This window comes from Phasianus colchicus, chromosome 11, assembly GCF_987193195.1.
Source record: "Phasianus colchicus chromosome 11, bPhaCol1.hap1.1, whole genome shotgun sequence".
Classification (NCBI taxonomy): domain Eukaryota; kingdom Metazoa; phylum Chordata; class Aves; order Galliformes; family Phasianidae; genus Phasianus; species Phasianus colchicus.
Window position 1 is genome coordinate 10,266,769 of NC_143446.1, and position 16,987 is coordinate 10,283,755.

Here is a 16,987-nt window from a genome sequence, read left to right on the forward strand (position 1 = left end):
GATGGGTACCATGGAAAGACACATGTCCACTCTGAGGGTCTGGCCATGGCCTAGCATGAAACCAAATAAGGGTTGGATATTAGCAAAGAACTTCTCCAAAAGAGAGGTGATGCACTGGCACAGGCTGCCCAGGGAGTGATGGAGTCACCGAACCTGGAGGTGTTCAAGATTCGTGGAGATGTGGCACCGTGGGACAATATTGGGTGATAGGTGCATTGCTGGACTAGCTCATAGATTGGCTTGGGTTGGAAGAGACCTCAAAGATCATCACGTTCCAACCCTCAATTATCTTAGATGTCTTTTCTTACCTTAATGATTCTATAAAGGGAAACTGAGCAGTGTGAAGCAGCACTCACTCCAACCAGGAAGGAGCCCATTAGAATTTCTGCAGACACGCCTTCTTCCTTTACAGCACAGACCCTTTTGGTAAATAATCTCCAAGCCATTTTCACTAAATTAGCATGGGGGAAACAAACCATTCAAAAAATCCAAGACCCAGGGAAAATATCTAATCCAAAGTTAGAGAGGTTACCTTCATTCATATTTCCATTGCATCTACTTATTATAATCTTTCCCTCACCATTTGTAACTACTACTTTCTCCTGGTATCTTGTTCTTTTCACATCAACTGTGTAAATCTTAAACGGTTCTTATTAGGATGTTTGCTTCAACTGAGGCAGTATCCAAGCATCTTGGCAGAGATGCTAGCTTGAGGTTTTGAAATTAAAAGGCTCTAGATTAGACATATGGAAAGCATATCTATATTGATCTGCAGCAGAGCAAATCCTGCAATGGACCTGAATTGTATGTCATCAGGGCAATTAAAATATCCACCTTAATTCTGCCACAACACTTTCGCCTTTCTTTGCATTTTTTTGGCTAATTAGAAGTTTTAATTCTGCAGCGACTGTCACTAAGACCCTAAGCCAAAAATAACACCGCCTGTTCCAAAGGCCCTTTGAAAAGCTTTTATTTTTAAAAGCCAGAACAAGGCAGATGATCCAAGAGCGATAAATCTCAGTTTTCAGAAAAGAGTTGAGGATAGCAGGAGGGCAAAGAGACAGTGAGGGCTGAACAGCACGCACGACGTGTCTTGTAGTAAAAACAAACTTCTTCTCATGGACATAACGGGCAACTGTGCATGTCAGCCTCTAGTAGAGATTTTACCAGGCTTTTCTACAAGCTAAAATGGTTGTCAGTACAGATCTTCAGGTTCATAGCCTTATCCCCTCTAACATCAGCACCTCCTGAAACAGGCTTGCCATCTGCTTCCCCAGTGGTAGGAGAAAGCAAAAGGTTTGAGGGACTTTGCCACATAGGTTGCACCCTGAGAGTAATGTGGGTGAGCACGTTTCCCCTTGCCCTGAAATGGAGTTCTTTCTGGAAACGTGGCTCTGGGATGCTGTCATATTCCTCTACTGAAATGAGGTAAGCATGTAAGACCACCACATTTGGTCACGGACTGACCTTCAGGTCAAAACTTTTACTGCTTAGCCTACTGCAGACAAGACAGCAAGAGAAATTATATCTCATGCTGGAGCACCATCTTGGCTTTCCATGCTATTGGTCAATGCATTACTTCCATGCATGCACATCTATTATTTAGGTTCATATCATTTTTTCCCAAGAAAACAGAACTTCCAGTCCTTTCTTTTCCAGAGCCTGAGAGTTACAAAGATGGATTTTCATTACCAGATCTGCTTCCAAGCTCTTTTAAGGAGCAACATGATGTATTGTGAAGGCCCCTACACCCAGCTGCTTTCTGACAAGAGTGAGAGACCAAGTAAAAAGCCTGAACAGCTCCCAGGGAACACCAACTGTTCTTGGTGTTACTTTTCTTTCAGGCTACACCAATTCCAGCATCTGATGTTAACTATGGCTGCACAAATCTAACACCAACTCCTGCAAGCACTTTGGTTGGAGAAGTCACTGGAAGACCATCTAGCACCAGCTTTGCTGAAACCAAGGTCAATACTTACCTTGGGCCAGGTAGCTTATGGCTTTGTCCAGTTGGGTCTTCAAAAAATTTCCAAGAACAGAGATTGTAAAACTGAAATGATCGCCTGGTCCTTCTTACCTGGCTCTCTAAATTAAAGCACTGTCCTTTCCCTCAACTGTATTGAATGGGAGAGGCTGTACAAAGTTAAACTGCGTAAAAAGTTTCATTGGGTCACAGCTAGAAAGAGAAAAATAAAGTATTTCCCTAAAATACTCTTTGTTACATCACAAAAGCTTGCATTCAGGCAAACTTCTACAGCAGAAACCAAGCCACAAGCAGCATCACAAAGTAGTAGTAAAAACAGGTTATATTTTATGGGTGGTGGAGAAATAGAGGAATAAATTGCAAGTCTTAAAAGAAAATTACAGCATGGGGACATGAAATTTAACCAGGAGTACACATCAGATGTTTATACATGTTAGGTGTTTATTTTTCAACCAAGTACATGTGCCCAGATCATGACAGGATGTTTGAACTGTGCACATCAGGTCTTTTACCCACTGTTTATATGAATGTCATTCACTATCTGGCCTTTGCGGAAGATAAACAGATTGAAGAGAGATGGGGACATATCTGAGTTTTGCATTGCTTCCGCCTCCAACTCTGCTCTTTGTGCACCATAAGACACAAAACCTCTTGAAGAGAAGAATGTCAGAGAAAACAGTGATGGGAGAAAGAGAATTGATCATGAAACAGGAGGCAGAGAACAGGGCAAAACAAACACATCTTCCAGAACTCTCAAAGACAAGCAGCGTTAGAATAGAGTAACTCAGTTGGAAGGGACCTACAAAGACCATCAAGTTCAACAGCAAGTCCAGCTGTCTCTCCCAGTACCATGAGGCACCCACTGCAACTTGATGTCTGTCTTTTTCAGACTAGACAAATAGTTGAAGCTCAGACCACAAAGACAAGACATCCACTTACCCAACAGACAGCATTCAACATGCATGCCTGAAAGACAACTGCCTGGTCCTTGCTAACATTGAGGTCACTGGGCTTCTTCCCTACCCCAACGCCTCTGATGTCTCAGAATCCACAAGGCCATGCAGTAGAATTGGCCCTTTGCATGGTGCAGGGAGAGGGCTTAAAAGCTAATTACAAACCAACAAAAGCACCTGCATAGTTTTGCTGTACCCTATTACTGCCACCCACTCCACCACCCCAAACCTTAATTTATATTCTTCATGTGGATTCTAGAAACTTCCATGAAAAAGGTAAACCTCAAGCATCCCCTCATACCTCAGGCTAGCCAGAAAATCCAGGGAGAAGCGGAAAATTTCAGGACTTCTGCATTAACCAAAACATAGCAGTACAACAGCACAACCACAAATCTCTTCTAGCAGGATCTTGCACCACTCCATTCAACACACAACTACTTTGGATTACTCCTGTGCAGTGCAACACCATGGACAAATTGACACAAAGTAAGGTCACAAGCTGCAAGCTAAGAGTATTTTTTTTTGTGGAATCATCCTTGCCCTGTTTTTACAGAGGATTGTCCTTAGGTTTCAAACACTATTATAACCAAAGCACAACATCCAAATGCATTTAATTGTCTGTGCTCGTGTGTTACCCTTCCCAGCCCTTCTCCCTTCCTAACTCCTCCTTGGGGATGTTCAAGAGGTTTACAGATAATTATCCTGGCATCAGGGAACGCCCAAGAAATAGGAGCCCCAATCCCTGCAGTTCTGGGGAAAACATCCTAATTCTGAGCATGTCCATATAGTGCAACGAAGAACTCTTCTTTAGATCACTAGTGCCACTCACAGCTACACAGTGCAGCACTGCACCAAAGAGCTCTGTTGATGCAAACGGGAGATGGAACACAGGACAGACAGGAGCAGGGACAAGGAAAAGACACATGCGCTGGCACAGGAAAACTGATGAACCTTCCATTCAAATATCTGCAAACTCAGAGTGGAAAGACCACTTCCCTTGTGTCTGGGTTAGTACCATCCATTTCCCTTCACACTATGATACCATCGAAGCTTAGTGTACTTCCTGTGCACTACTACACTGTCCTTTAGCTGAAATGTTATCTCTTCAAAAAAACAAAAATATCAATGTATTTTCATGTCAATTATCCCTATTGCCAAGTGTTTGAGGTGCAATTTAATCCTGTTCTACCACAGAGACCTGGACACACACACTCCAGTTTTCTGCTTGGTGAGCAGCAAGAGCATACACACATCATTTCAGCAGCCCTGCTTACTGCAAGGTGATGCTGTAGGACACAGGACTGGGCATCCTGGAGCAGGTGAGAGAGGAGCATGTGGTTGCCTAAGGCATTAACCAATGGACACAGTTGAAAGGTGAATGCTTTATCAAATTGTTCCCATTGTCTTCAAGTGGTCTCATGCAATCCCTGATGTTTCACCAGGAATTTAATAAAAAAACACCACCCAGATGTGCACCTCTGAGTTCATTATGTGGGGTATACATCAGCACTATGTATTCTCCATTCCTTTTAATACCTGCAGATGAGTCCCAGTGCTCACTTGTACTCAGTGTATTTCCCACATTGTTCCTGAAAACCAACCTTGTGTTACTACTCCTCCTTGGTACAATGGCCACAGGGTAAGAGTACAGAGTCCTAGTTTCAAAGCTTTTTGTTTCAGTCCCACCATTTCCCATCACCAGCTGGCTGTGGGGGGGTGTAGAAGACCGTCAGTCTGTCTGCAGAACAGGCTGGCTCTGTTTGTCCTGTGCCCCAGTGAACAGAGGTTGTCGACTTTTAATGGAGCACTCAGGTTTCCGCCGATGCCAGCTGCAGATAGAACAGCCCAGCAGCAAACAAATTCAGCTCCCTGGGGCTGCTCAGATTCCTCTTATTTGTTAGTTTACCTGTAAAATACAGTTGGGCTAATTCTTGCTTGCGTGGTTGCAAAGATACATTTCCCTCCTCTTTTTCAGTTCGTAGGGGAAAAAAACAAGCAAGTGCAGTAAGGCTGATGGAGTGAAAGAGCATTTCCCAGAGCTCAGGCCATAGCAAACACATTCTGCCAGGAACTGTTTGCCTCACACTGCACATGGGTGAAGCTGAGCTGCTCTTCATTTGTTGCATGCAAAGGTGCAGAAGGTGTCCTAATATCTACATGCTCAGATGGCCAGAAATCCAATAACTCCTCGTGACATTAACTGATTAATTTATTATGTGCGTATTACAAGGCCAGAAAAGGGGGGAAAACTTATCAAAGGTCTTCTTTGATTATTAAATACTAAGAAAAAACATTTTAATTGCACCTGGTAATATCATGTTATTGAAATGGGGCAGAACACCCACCTGAAGTGAAATCCCCTATTCATTTCTACGTGAAAAAGACCCTTTTTAGGATTCATCTTTACCACCAAACTACTGTTCAATTCATCTGCAAATTTTGCAGCTTCTCAGCCACAGTTTGCTGTGATTAAGATGAGAGAGAAAAGCTGCAAGGTTGGACCCAGGCTGGGTTTGGACACTGTACACCTGGGTGTCTGAGGACATCTCAGATTTAGGTTGTGTCTATAGCATAGAAGGAGTCAATGCAGTGAAGGCAGCCTTGTAGGTCAGTACAGAACTTTCAACTGCCTGAACATGACACTGTAGAGAGAGTGTTAAGAGTAGTTATCACCAGTATGTTGTTTGGGAGGATATATTAGAAGCATGGTTCACAGAGGTCTGTCTTCAAGCTAATCTCCTTCAGTACTTTCATTAATGATCTTGATGACTGGCTAGATCAGGTGTTAATGAGTATGCTGGAGGAAAGGACTAGGATTTAAGTCATCCTGACAAATTGGGTGAGTAGCCTGAAAAAAATTGGAGGCTATTTAAGAGAGGACACAGTAATACATTACACAGAAATGTGTAAGTGCAGAATGGAAAAAACCAACTCTTGTGCAACAGACCTGTAAAGCGGCATCACCACAGTGGCATCACCCTGGCTCTGCAAAACCAGCAGACAGGGATGCTGAAACTGGAAGGTGGCCTGAGACAAAGCCAAAGTTAAAATCCTGCTGTCTTCAGCCAGTACTCACAAGTGGGAACAGGACAGCCTTTGGATTCCCTTCAAGCAGCGACGGCCCTGTCATTCTATATATCCAACATGTGACAACTCTGTACTGTGAAGGCACAAAGAGATACTTATCAGTGACAGATTCAGAAGAGATCTTTACTAGCAGATAAAACAAGAGGATCTGCTTTCTTAAATTTTTTATATTGATCCTAAATCAGACACAATCCCCCACAACTCACAGGTTTGGTTTTTTTTTTGTATGTGTGTGTGTGTGGTTTTTTTTTTTTTTAAAGATAACTGCTTCCCTTTTAAACATTGCTGCACTCTAAGTTAATGTGACAAAACCTTAAGATTCCAGTGACCAAAAAAATGGAGTTCCCACTTAACAACAAAGCCACGCATCAGGATGGCTCAGCAGCACTGCACTAACTGCTGCACTAGCTGCACTCACTGTGTGCTGCTGCTCCCCATCCCTCTAAGAAAGGCTGCACACCTGCAGTTAAGTGAGGGTTTTCTCCTCCCTCATAGTGCACAGTTGCTTACCTGGATTCGGTATTTTGAGTTCGGAGTGATTAGAAACTTTGATCCTGCATGCACAAACAGCTAGATTAGCTATAAAGACACACCTAATTTGCAAGCAAGGAGCCACAGGCTGTTTACATCAGTGTCCCAGCCATAAACGTTTAATTAAATCAGCCTTCTTTCAATCACAGCATATTTTCTACACCACTGCTCATTTTCTACTTGGTGAAAAGCCTCTCCCAGTATTCCTTTTTAAGGCACTGAAATGCTGCATGGGGCAGAGGCCTGGAGCAGCCTGGTGCAGGAGGGGGTGCTGGCTGTGTTAAGCTGCCTGGCTCATTCCACATGGTACCTACAGAAGTCTTTCCAGCAAAAACTCATTCCACTGTGTTTTCTGACAGTGCTAGCTTCAAGTTCAGACAAACAATGAGCCCTTCAGTTTTCAAAGCACAAAACAGAAGCTGCTTTCACAACCAGGTGAAGAACACAAGAATTCGTGCTGATGCCTGGGCCAGCTGTGTGAGGGCTAGCACTGCTCTGTTCAAAGCAGACCACTATCCACTAATTACCAAGTGCTGATTCAGGTTCATGTAGCAACGTATGGCAAACAGAAAGGAGCACAATTCAAAACTATTTTAAGATTCTTTTTCCTCTTTAGCAGTTTTTGTTTGTTTTAAAAGCAGGCTGGATACCCACTTCTACCAATTGGCATAAAAATAGTCCACTAAGGAACCGGACAATCATAAGACAAGTGATGCAATACTTAGCTGCAGTACTGACTAAACTATTAAGACACATGCTAACAGAAACACCTGTCTACACTACAGTCAGCTACCAGACATCACTACTTTCTTTAAAGCTCAGGTTATAAATTCTCCTGGGATTACAGACTGATGAGCTTAGTTCTGCACCAGGTAAAATAGTAACACAAAAATCAAAACCAGGCTGACTGAGATACACTACCAAAAATGCAAAGAAAAATTGGGCACCTCCAGATCTCCGCAAGACGTTAAGAAGAAAATCCAGTAGCTCAGGATGAGAAGTTGACCATTCTCTTCTCCCAGGTAACAGCAATAGGACAAGAGGTAATGGCTTTAAGTAGCACCAGGGGAGGTTCAGGTTGGATATTAGGAAACATCCCTTCTCAGAAAGAGCAGTGGCCCATTGGCACTCACTGCTCACAGAATGCTGGAGTCGCTGTCCCTGGAGGAGTTCCAGAGATGTGGCACTGAGGGACGTGGTCACTGAGCAATATCAGTGGTAGGTGGATGGTTGGAATCACTGATATTAGAGGCCTTTTCCGATCTTAATGATTCTGTGTTATAAATCAGTAAAAGGATAGAAATAGAAGTCAGGCTTTAACCTAATGAAAGAATAACCTCCACACTAACCTCACCGTTGCTTAATTTCAATGACCTTCCACAAAAAGGAAAGAACAACATCTTAGTGAGATTTGCAAAGAGTCCACAGCTAATTCAGCAGGGAGGAAAAGGAGGCGGAATTTCAGTACCACCAAAAGCTGGGCTGAAATGGAGTATTGACAAGTGAAAAGTAACCACAAAGAAAGAAAAAATTGAACGACACCGATACATTTACACAAGCATCTGAGATAAAAGATCTGGGCATCACTGTGAACAGCTTAATAGAACATGGTCTCTCACAGCAGGACTCTGGGGGATGCAGGAATTAAGATGCTTTAGAAAAGAGACAGATATTACTGAAATTATTAAAATGCCACTGATCAATCTTCATTCTGAAGAGCACATTGATTTGATAAATCCATTTGAAGCACGAATAGCTTTCTATACCAACAGAGGCTGCAAAGATTTGCACTTCTGAAGACAGATGAGTGAGATGAGATTTGGAAAAGGTAAACACGCCAGCAGAAAGGAACAGAAGTGTGTGATTTTCATTCCAACTGAACATAAAATTAACTGAAAACAGCACATTAAAATTGCAGGTTCATAATTAGGTTGAGGATTAGAGTGTCACACGATAGCCTGGAAAATGTGTTTCAACAATTTTTTAAACGATTGGTTATTTGTATGCACAACAGAGAAACCCACACTTACATTATAGAGAGCAAACATACGAATTGTCAGGCTTAAAGGACATGAGATACCCGCCAAGTATGAGAGTCCAGGCAAACAGCTCCCTAACAAGTAGGTTATTTCATAATTACCCATGGCAGAAGTTTTTGTACTTTCTAAGAGTGTGATGCTGGAAACATTAGATGCTTTAGAATCTACCCCTATCTTCCTATGAATCTGCTTTAAAGCGAGAGAGAGAAAAATGAAGGGAGCTTGAAGAACACAAAGCACATCTGCCCTCAAGGCTCCCTCGTGTTCAGCAGCATGCTGTGCATGATGTGTTAGACAGCTGACATTAGCAGATCAAAGATGGTAAAAACTCTTTAGGCATCTCTCTTCTACGTTACTGGGCAGGACTGAAAATGAGAGCTGCAGATCTGCAGACATAAGAACTGATTTCCAAAGACACAGACTTTGGAATCCTCCCTACACAGGCAGCAAGCGAAGAAATGCGCAAGGCTGATCCAGTGCCACAGTGAAAGAGTCCAACAATTCATCTATTTGTCATTCAGTTTTGAGACTTTCTTTCCACCCTATATATGATCAGAGAATCTCTAAATCTCCTCTAAACTCGAGCCCCTTGCAATGGACAAGACCTGATCAGGAAAACAAACACTACGGTGAAGAACATTTTCTGATGATTTGACTCAAGAAACAAAACACACCTGCAGGCAGAAGGGTGCAAGCTAATCCCTGCTGTGCTACAGCCCTACAGAGACAGCTGATCCTTCTGCAATTCCGAACTGCCACTCAAAGCTTTAACATCTTAATACACAGCATGCAGTAATTAAAATTTCTAATTAAAGGGGGGAAAAAAAAACACTAACCACCAAAACTAATGTTGCAAATTAGCAAGCCTTATCCACAAATTGAAGGTGGTCTCTGTTGCTCTCTCACAGATCTTATTAGTATTAATATTTTAAGCAAAGTGCCCTTCTGCCCATTTTAGCAACCTGAGACAAGCAACGTTTGCTAAACAAGCAGGTGGGCACCAACGTGGAAATCTTTGAGTAATCTGACATTGTTTGGAAGAGCTCCTGAAAGACCTTGGTCTTTCCAGGTAACAAGTCAGTATTCTCACATGGAAGGTGCAGAGTCCAGCTTAAGCTCCTCTGTAATCAAATCTAAGAAAAACTAAATGATAGATTGCTTGTTTTGCTTAAAATAAAGAAATTTCTGCAAAAACACCATGTGGGGTCTAAGTTTCCGCTTGTCCTCACAGTGAATTCATTCCCAGAACAGCATTCCAGAAGGACATGGATTACTCCTAATTGTCAGGCTGAAATTCAGGGCACTAAAATATCAGTTTTCACAGAAAAGTAGTATAAAAGAACTGGTTCCTACACGTCTGTGTGAGGGCTATACAGAGCCTAATAAAAGCAATTTTGCAGTCCAAGGAGGATGGAATCTGATTGATGTGAGTGAGGCCCTTGAGAAATCTAGGAATGAGTAACCAAAGCAAGAAAACGACTGCAGGACTTTCAGTCAAAGAAAAGGAGAAGAAATTGATCTAAACAGAACCTTCTAGAGCTGATGAACAGACAGGTTTCTTAAGGGATTATGAATAATCACAGCAGTTCAGCCAAAATGCCAACACAATATTGCTTGTGGGCCCCTCAGTCACTACCAGGTTTGTTCTGAAGCTTGCAAGCCAGAGCTCAAATTATCTTTTGGTTAAGAAAATGCAACAGATATAGGACTGAGCAAGACCTCAACAGGCAAAAGAGCGTGAAATTGTTGAGAGAGAGCGGGACAGGACTGAGGGTTAGCAAGATCCTGCTGCTTTTTTCTGATGATGTCTGATGAGCTCTTTTCAAAGCTGATCCTGAGCAGAACCTTCAAAAGAATGAGATGGGAGTCCCTCTCTGGTCTTCCATTACAAAAAAATAATAGTAAATACAGTAGAAATGTGCAGCAGTCTGAGACAGAGACCCCTTTAAGCGTTCATCTTTGACAAACAACAGTCATCTTAATGGGGGGAAACCAAGGTTTCATTCTTGATCCTGGAAAAGCATTCATTCGCACAACAATGAAAGAACTGTAACACTGAGAAATGGAAAACATGTTCTATCCCAAACTCTAAGTCCACTAACAACTGGAAATAAAAACAGCTCTGCATGCACAGCAGATGTGGGACAGGCCCTATTTTGGTACTGCCAACAAGAAACAAGTGAAACTGCCACACTCATATTCTCCTCATACATACTGTTTGTAGTGAAGCTACAATCCTATCCAAAAGCCTTTAGTCTATTTTTATGCAGAACAGTAGGACAATTTGTGGGAATGCTCCCCTTTCTTCAATACCTTGCTTAAATCCAACCTCCCAAACCCCTGAATTCCTTCTGGACACCCATCATCTAGAGTGGCTTCAACCAGCATGTAATCCTAAAGTTCTCCCCTGGCTCCCCCACTCAGCAGGTGAGCTCTCTATGCCAGGCTTTATTTTAAAATTATTCTGTTCATGTACTCAGTTAATAAGTTAAAAACTCAGTTAAAAACTCATGTGTTAGTAAATAAAAAGCTCTTCAGCTCACTGGGGATTGTAACTAAAAGGAAAATGCCAAAAGTTTTAAGAACTGCTAGTAACTATCACTCCCTCCGCTGCCTTTCAGCCTTCATTTCACAAGATCTCAGAGCTCCTTACAAATATAACTACACAGCCTGCTCTCCCAGCAGTGAAATGCAGCCAGTCCTGGGGTGAAACGTGGCTGCTCGAGGACACAGCATCTCCTCCTGCTCAGCCCAATGAGCACCCAAACGCTTGCTGTATGCACCCCAACAATTCTGCCAGAGTAGGTGGCTTGTTGCTTCCATGGTCAGAATCACACAGAATGGCCAGGGTTGGCATTGCAATGAATTGCCACACGTGGCAGGAAGCGAGGAGAAGAGGTACAAACCATTTAATGGCTCTACCCGAGTAATCGCATGCCCTGCAGCTCTTAGTAGAAACTGCTCTTTGAGAGGTGGGTTGCAAGTTTTAATCTGAAATCTTCATTATCAGTGGCAGCACAACCCCTGTTTCTTGGTGGGGAGATTCAGTTTTGATCACAAGCAAAGGATGCCACCTACTGAATCCCTGCCACCACGATTGCATGCTCTGACCCGCTCAGCTCGAGACCTCTGGCAGGATCACAAGGCAGGCTGCAGGACCAAAAGGAATCCCGAGGAAAAGCAGAAAACAGGCTTGGAAAAACAAAGCTTTTCTCACTGCTGCTCTCCCCACAAGCCACAGATGTATTACTCACTGAACATCTGCACAACCACCATAATTTCTAATTTTGCAACACTGACAATCTTCGTAGAATGAAAAAAATAGCCTCCTTACATCTTTATTCCATTTTGGGTTCATTATAATGCAGTCTGACAATACGGTACATTCTGCAACATTTAACCCCTGTTCCATTTGCCATTCTTAACTTCACGGCTTAATGACACAGTGTCAGTAGATCACAATATGACCCTGTTAATATTTTTTTAATGCCATTTTTACAAATTACAGCATAATGTACTGATTACGAGGATGAAAGGTAAGTCTCTACGTCTGTCTGGAAACCAAATAAAAGAATGTTTGAACATCTGTTCATCCTACAAATGTCTTTAAAAGCTTTGATTTTCCCATAATCATTTTGTTCCACCATTTCACCCTTTTTCGAGTGTGTATCCAACAGCCTCAGGACAGCAGCCAGAGATCTGCAGTAACAGCACATTATAATCAAAGTTCTTAGGCACATGTAAGTTCTCTTAGAATTAAAATTGGGGAAAAAAAACCAGCCTCCACCAGATACCTCTGCAGCACTCCATCCTACACAAATTTCTGCTGGGGGAGCAAAACGAGGGGCTTTATGCAGAGAATTACAAGGCACCTGGGCAGAGAATGGTGGCAGGTGAAGGTACTCACATGAGGTTTGTATGGCACATGTGCTGCTCGGGTTTCTGTCTTCTTCTCCAGAGGAAGCAGCAGGAGAAGCAAAATGCTTGGAAATAGGAGCACCAGGGAGGAAGGCAGATCTTGGACTGAGGGGATGGAACAATGATGCCAAGTTAGCGTTCTAGACTGGAGATGACAGAAAAGGTGGGGGTATAGAGTAAAAAACATGCATTACAGAAGACTGGAGAAAGGGATGGACGTACAGCTCTGCAAAAGCTGTTGTTGCTCTCTCCCTTGGAGCGCCCCAAGCAAACCAACTGTGGGACACTCCACACCAGATGACTGGTGAGGAGCCAAGCAGAGAGCTGCAGAGCTGTCAGTATGCAGCGCTAAAGAGTTTTCAAACACATCAAGTTCCATAACGATTGACTCACTGAGGCTGCTATGGGCAGTCAGCAATAGAGAGGGAAAAGAATCAGATAACGCCTTCTAAAAATACACGTGCCACTGTAACACTGACATCAGGCCTCCTCTCCAGATCTATTCAATAACACTCTTACAGGTCTTTGTCTTTTTCGTTTGTAAGGCAGGATCAGCAACTGTGGAACAGCCAACAATATCCTACAGGATACTTTTCAGGATGTGCATCCTTTTCTCCCCAAAACTCTAAGCAGAGCTAGAAGAATTTATTTACCCATTTAAAATTTGGCAAGGACGCTAATCTATACAGATAAAAACAAATCCCCTAATAATTCACTTTAAAAGAAAAAAAAAATTAAATGAGAGAGGTTTTTTGATACCAGTAATTCTTAGGCTAACATAGTATGGTAATATTGGCGTCCCTTCTATGTCATCTGTTTCTCTAGCTTCCATCACTGCAGTATCTTAAGCAGAAGCAACAGTGCAGGATACAAAACAGGATTTGATAAAGGCTTAAATAGAAAGATAACAAAAAATATTCTTTCCAAAGACTGCCTTTAGGGGTGTCTGGGAAAAAGAAGAGAAATAGGGAAGGAGAGGTGACAGGGGTGTGAAATGCATTTTTTTTTTCATTATAGAAGGACACATTTTCCAGCAAGGCTGGCAGCACAAGCCACGTTAAGCCATAGCTGAAGTTGTCTGCCTAATTCCTCTGGGATCACACTGAAAGCATACCCCATAATCTTATGGGATGTGCTAAAGCTTTGCTGGGACTCACTCAGCAGAAACTGTTTGGGATTATTCCACAAAGCACTAATTCTGTTCTGATTTAAAGGGGCACCATCAACCTAGTTTGAACACCTGACTTGCCCTGTCTCAACACTATCCAGTTGTAAACACCTTCACACAATAGCTGAGATTTTTGCCATCTGTCCACTTTGGTTACCTGGATATTAAAAGGAAATGAAAAAAGGGGAAAAATAGGATTACGTTAGTAAAATGGATTCACACCCAACAATGGGTATTTGATCAACAACACTGATAAATAAGCAAAATGATCTATTACCATTACTTTGCTCCATCTAACTCACATTATCGCCCATGGCTGGCTCCACTGAAGGTGGCCGCAGGCTGCTATTTAACACCAACAAGCACTCATTTTGTTCAACATACAGGAACTAGTACCTTCCATGCTGCCAGACCCAGAGTCCAATTTCTGTTCAAGATGTCCATCTCTGTGGAACTACTGTTAGTTTTTACATTATGATGCTCTATGTGTAAATAACAAAGAAGGGATACCACCAGTGCTCTCCTCCACGTGAGCCTAGGACATGAAATTGAGAGGAAGAACTAAAGTAGCCATGAAATCCCTATTAAACAACTAATGGTTTCTAAAGCATCTTGGAGATACTCATTTTACAAGGTTTATGCTGCAATCTTCTATCATTATTTCAATGAAAGAAAGCTCCTGACTGTTGCCAGAGGCAACTTTTTCTTTCAAACACAAAAGGCATTTTGGTTACAAAAAAAGAAAACAATTCGGGAGTAGGATTCAGCACAGAACCAGCAGGAGATTCAGAAAAGCTATATAAAAAGTCACCAAAACTAGGTTCTGAGACCTTTGGAACAGCAGACAGAACAATTAAGACTCTCAGTTATACGCATCATTATGTTTAATATGAAAAACATTTCTAGATAGAAATCATCTATAACAAAGATCCATACCAACTCTCAGATAACATCTTACATAGTTGCAGCTGAAGGCATCTGAAATATCCATTCTAGGTTCCACCTATTATATCACGCTCTTTTTGTCCCTCACTTCACTTGGGGAATAAAACCTAGGCAAATCAGCTTCACTTTGTAAGTCGCATGAAATTTACATCTTGACTGCATTTAGATCAATATTGGTGGCAAACTTTCAGATTATGTGAAACCTTGAAACAATTCAGCAGAAAAACACTGCTATTAGAATGCATGCCCCAGTGCTGCCATTTGACAGGTGGCATCCTTCAAGAGGCCATAAAAATTCCCATCACTAAGATGATAAGATAAGTAGATCTTAACAGAATAAAACCAGATCACAGGGATTTCAGAAGTGGACACAGAGTCAGGAGGAGCTTCCAAGCTCTGCAAAGAAGGAACAGATCTAATGCACTCAGGCAAGCAACACATTCCATCTGAATTCATTCCAGAGTCTGGTCTTTCTGGTGGGCTCAGAAGCCTCTTTGCTTTCTCAGGATTGAATCATTTTCTTCTGTGTGTCAAAGACATATCTTTTAAAAAGAAGAGTGATGGTAACAGGTTGGGCCGAATCATTCTTGCTGCTTTCATCCTCTTTGTTTGCATCCCCCTTCCCTGCCTTAGATTTTTTCTTGGAGGCAGCACTGAGAAGCATCTTGGTTTCTGGCTTCAGTCCACCTGTTAAAAAAAAAAAAACACAAACAAACAAGAACATACATGAGCAAAGAGCTCAACTACACATTGCAGTGTGTCTGGAAAAAATGAACAGGCAACTTTACTTCTGAAATCAACCAAGGAAAATATGAAAATGCATCTGGTACATTAGGAAAGTTACATTTCTGTATCACACTCCTGGACTACACTAAGTTACATGACAAGAGAGGTGCTCAGACACAGTTCACACCAGCAGTACCCCAAATCCAGCGCAGTCTCCTCTATGATCACCCCCAGACCCATTCATTCCCACACCCACAACCTGACACACACCTCCCTAAACTGGACCAAGGTCTTCAAGTATTAAATACAGACCAAAACGTATCCAGGTCAGAATAACTTACTTGGTTGAGATAAGTTTTTACCCACCACTTATCCTATTATTTGCACACATTTCCCAGTGTTTCTTCTCATTACTGAGAATATTTATAGAAATGTAAGTCACAAATGAAAAATAACAGCTAAATTACTGAAGTATACAGCCCTAAGACTAAGGGGCTTTAGTATCTTGAGTTTATTTCCCAGACCTGCCACTGGTTGGTTTCAATGAATGATGCTCTCCTTTCTAGTTTGGCCTAAAGTGCAGCTCAGGGTTACAGCTCACTTCTTAAGGGAACTGGAATTAACCTGTGTAAGATTCTGGGGATCTGAACTCCAAAAATAAGCCTTTCCCCAGATATTCACGTGCAAACAAACATTTGTCTTTTCCCTCCTAAGTGGATAGAGTTGATTTAAATTTTTTTCTTTTCACTCAGTGGTGTCATTTTCAAGAAAAGTAAGATGCAAGAACCTGAAGAAACACTGTAAAATAAGAGATGCAGCTCCTAAAAGACCACTCCTGAGGAACTGCCTCTTTAAAGCAGAAGATAGCACGCTCCTTGGGAGCGCATTCAGCACCACCTGAGCACACCGAGACGTGGTTTTCAGGCACCTGGCCAACTTCAGTTCAGGTATTTTTAACCCGCGGTGTCACATAACCTTATCTCAAACACTTAATCGGCTTCTCTCCCCTCGTACTGAAATTCAGATGCGGATTCTCATATCACGGCCTGACAAAAAGCTCGAGATGCTTATGATTTGCTGGAGACAGGAGGTCTACGCTCGCAGGTGATCAGCTCTGCTCCAGACACGCAGAGCACTTCTAGCTGGCTGCGGGGACACGGCTCCACAGCCTGGGCACTTACCCTGCAGGGCAGCAGCTAACTGCTCCAACAGCATCCCCACCCACACAGAGGGAAGGTGGGAAGCAGGCAAGCACTGAAGCACCACCAGGGAGCTGCCTGTTTGCATTTCATAACCACGGCTTCTGAGAGCAGCCCCGCAGCACAGCCACGTGGGGACCTGCAGAGTTTCTCAAAAAAAAAAAAAAGACCCCCAAAGCCCCATAAAACAGCACAAAAGAAAAGCAACGCAATGCAAGTGACTCGAAGTACGTCTCACACTGAGGCTGCAGAAGGCCAACATTGGGCAGAACTGACATCGTCCTGTGGGGTCTTGTATCCTGCAGCCAAGTCAGCAGCAGATTTCTCTTTTGAGATGGTACACAAAAAAGCAATGATTGTTTCATTGTGGAAATAATTGAGATGGTTTTTCCTTGATGGTTGAGAAGCCTGATAATGACCACTTTGCATGTGTAAGG

The 16,987-nt window shown here is 42.5% G+C and overlaps 1 protein-coding gene across 3 annotated transcripts in view; it reads right to left on the reverse strand.

Moving 5' to 3' along the window:
* Positions 1-2,088: 2,088 nt before the first annotated feature.
* EEFSEC (eukaryotic elongation factor, selenocysteine-tRNA specific) overlaps positions 2,089-16,987 on the reverse strand; it is a 132,743-nt gene continuing 117,844 nt past the window's right edge. For 2 of the 3 annotated variants that reach the window (XM_031607763.2, XM_031607758.2), the window contains one exon: positions 2,089-15,312. In XM_031607763.2, coding sequence (XP_031463623.1) covers positions 15,128-15,312 — 185 coding nt within the window. In that variant the 3' untranslated portion in view covers positions 2,089-15,127. The remainder of the gene's footprint in view (positions 15,313-16,987) is intronic. The other variant, XM_031607751.2, reaches the window with a different exon arrangement.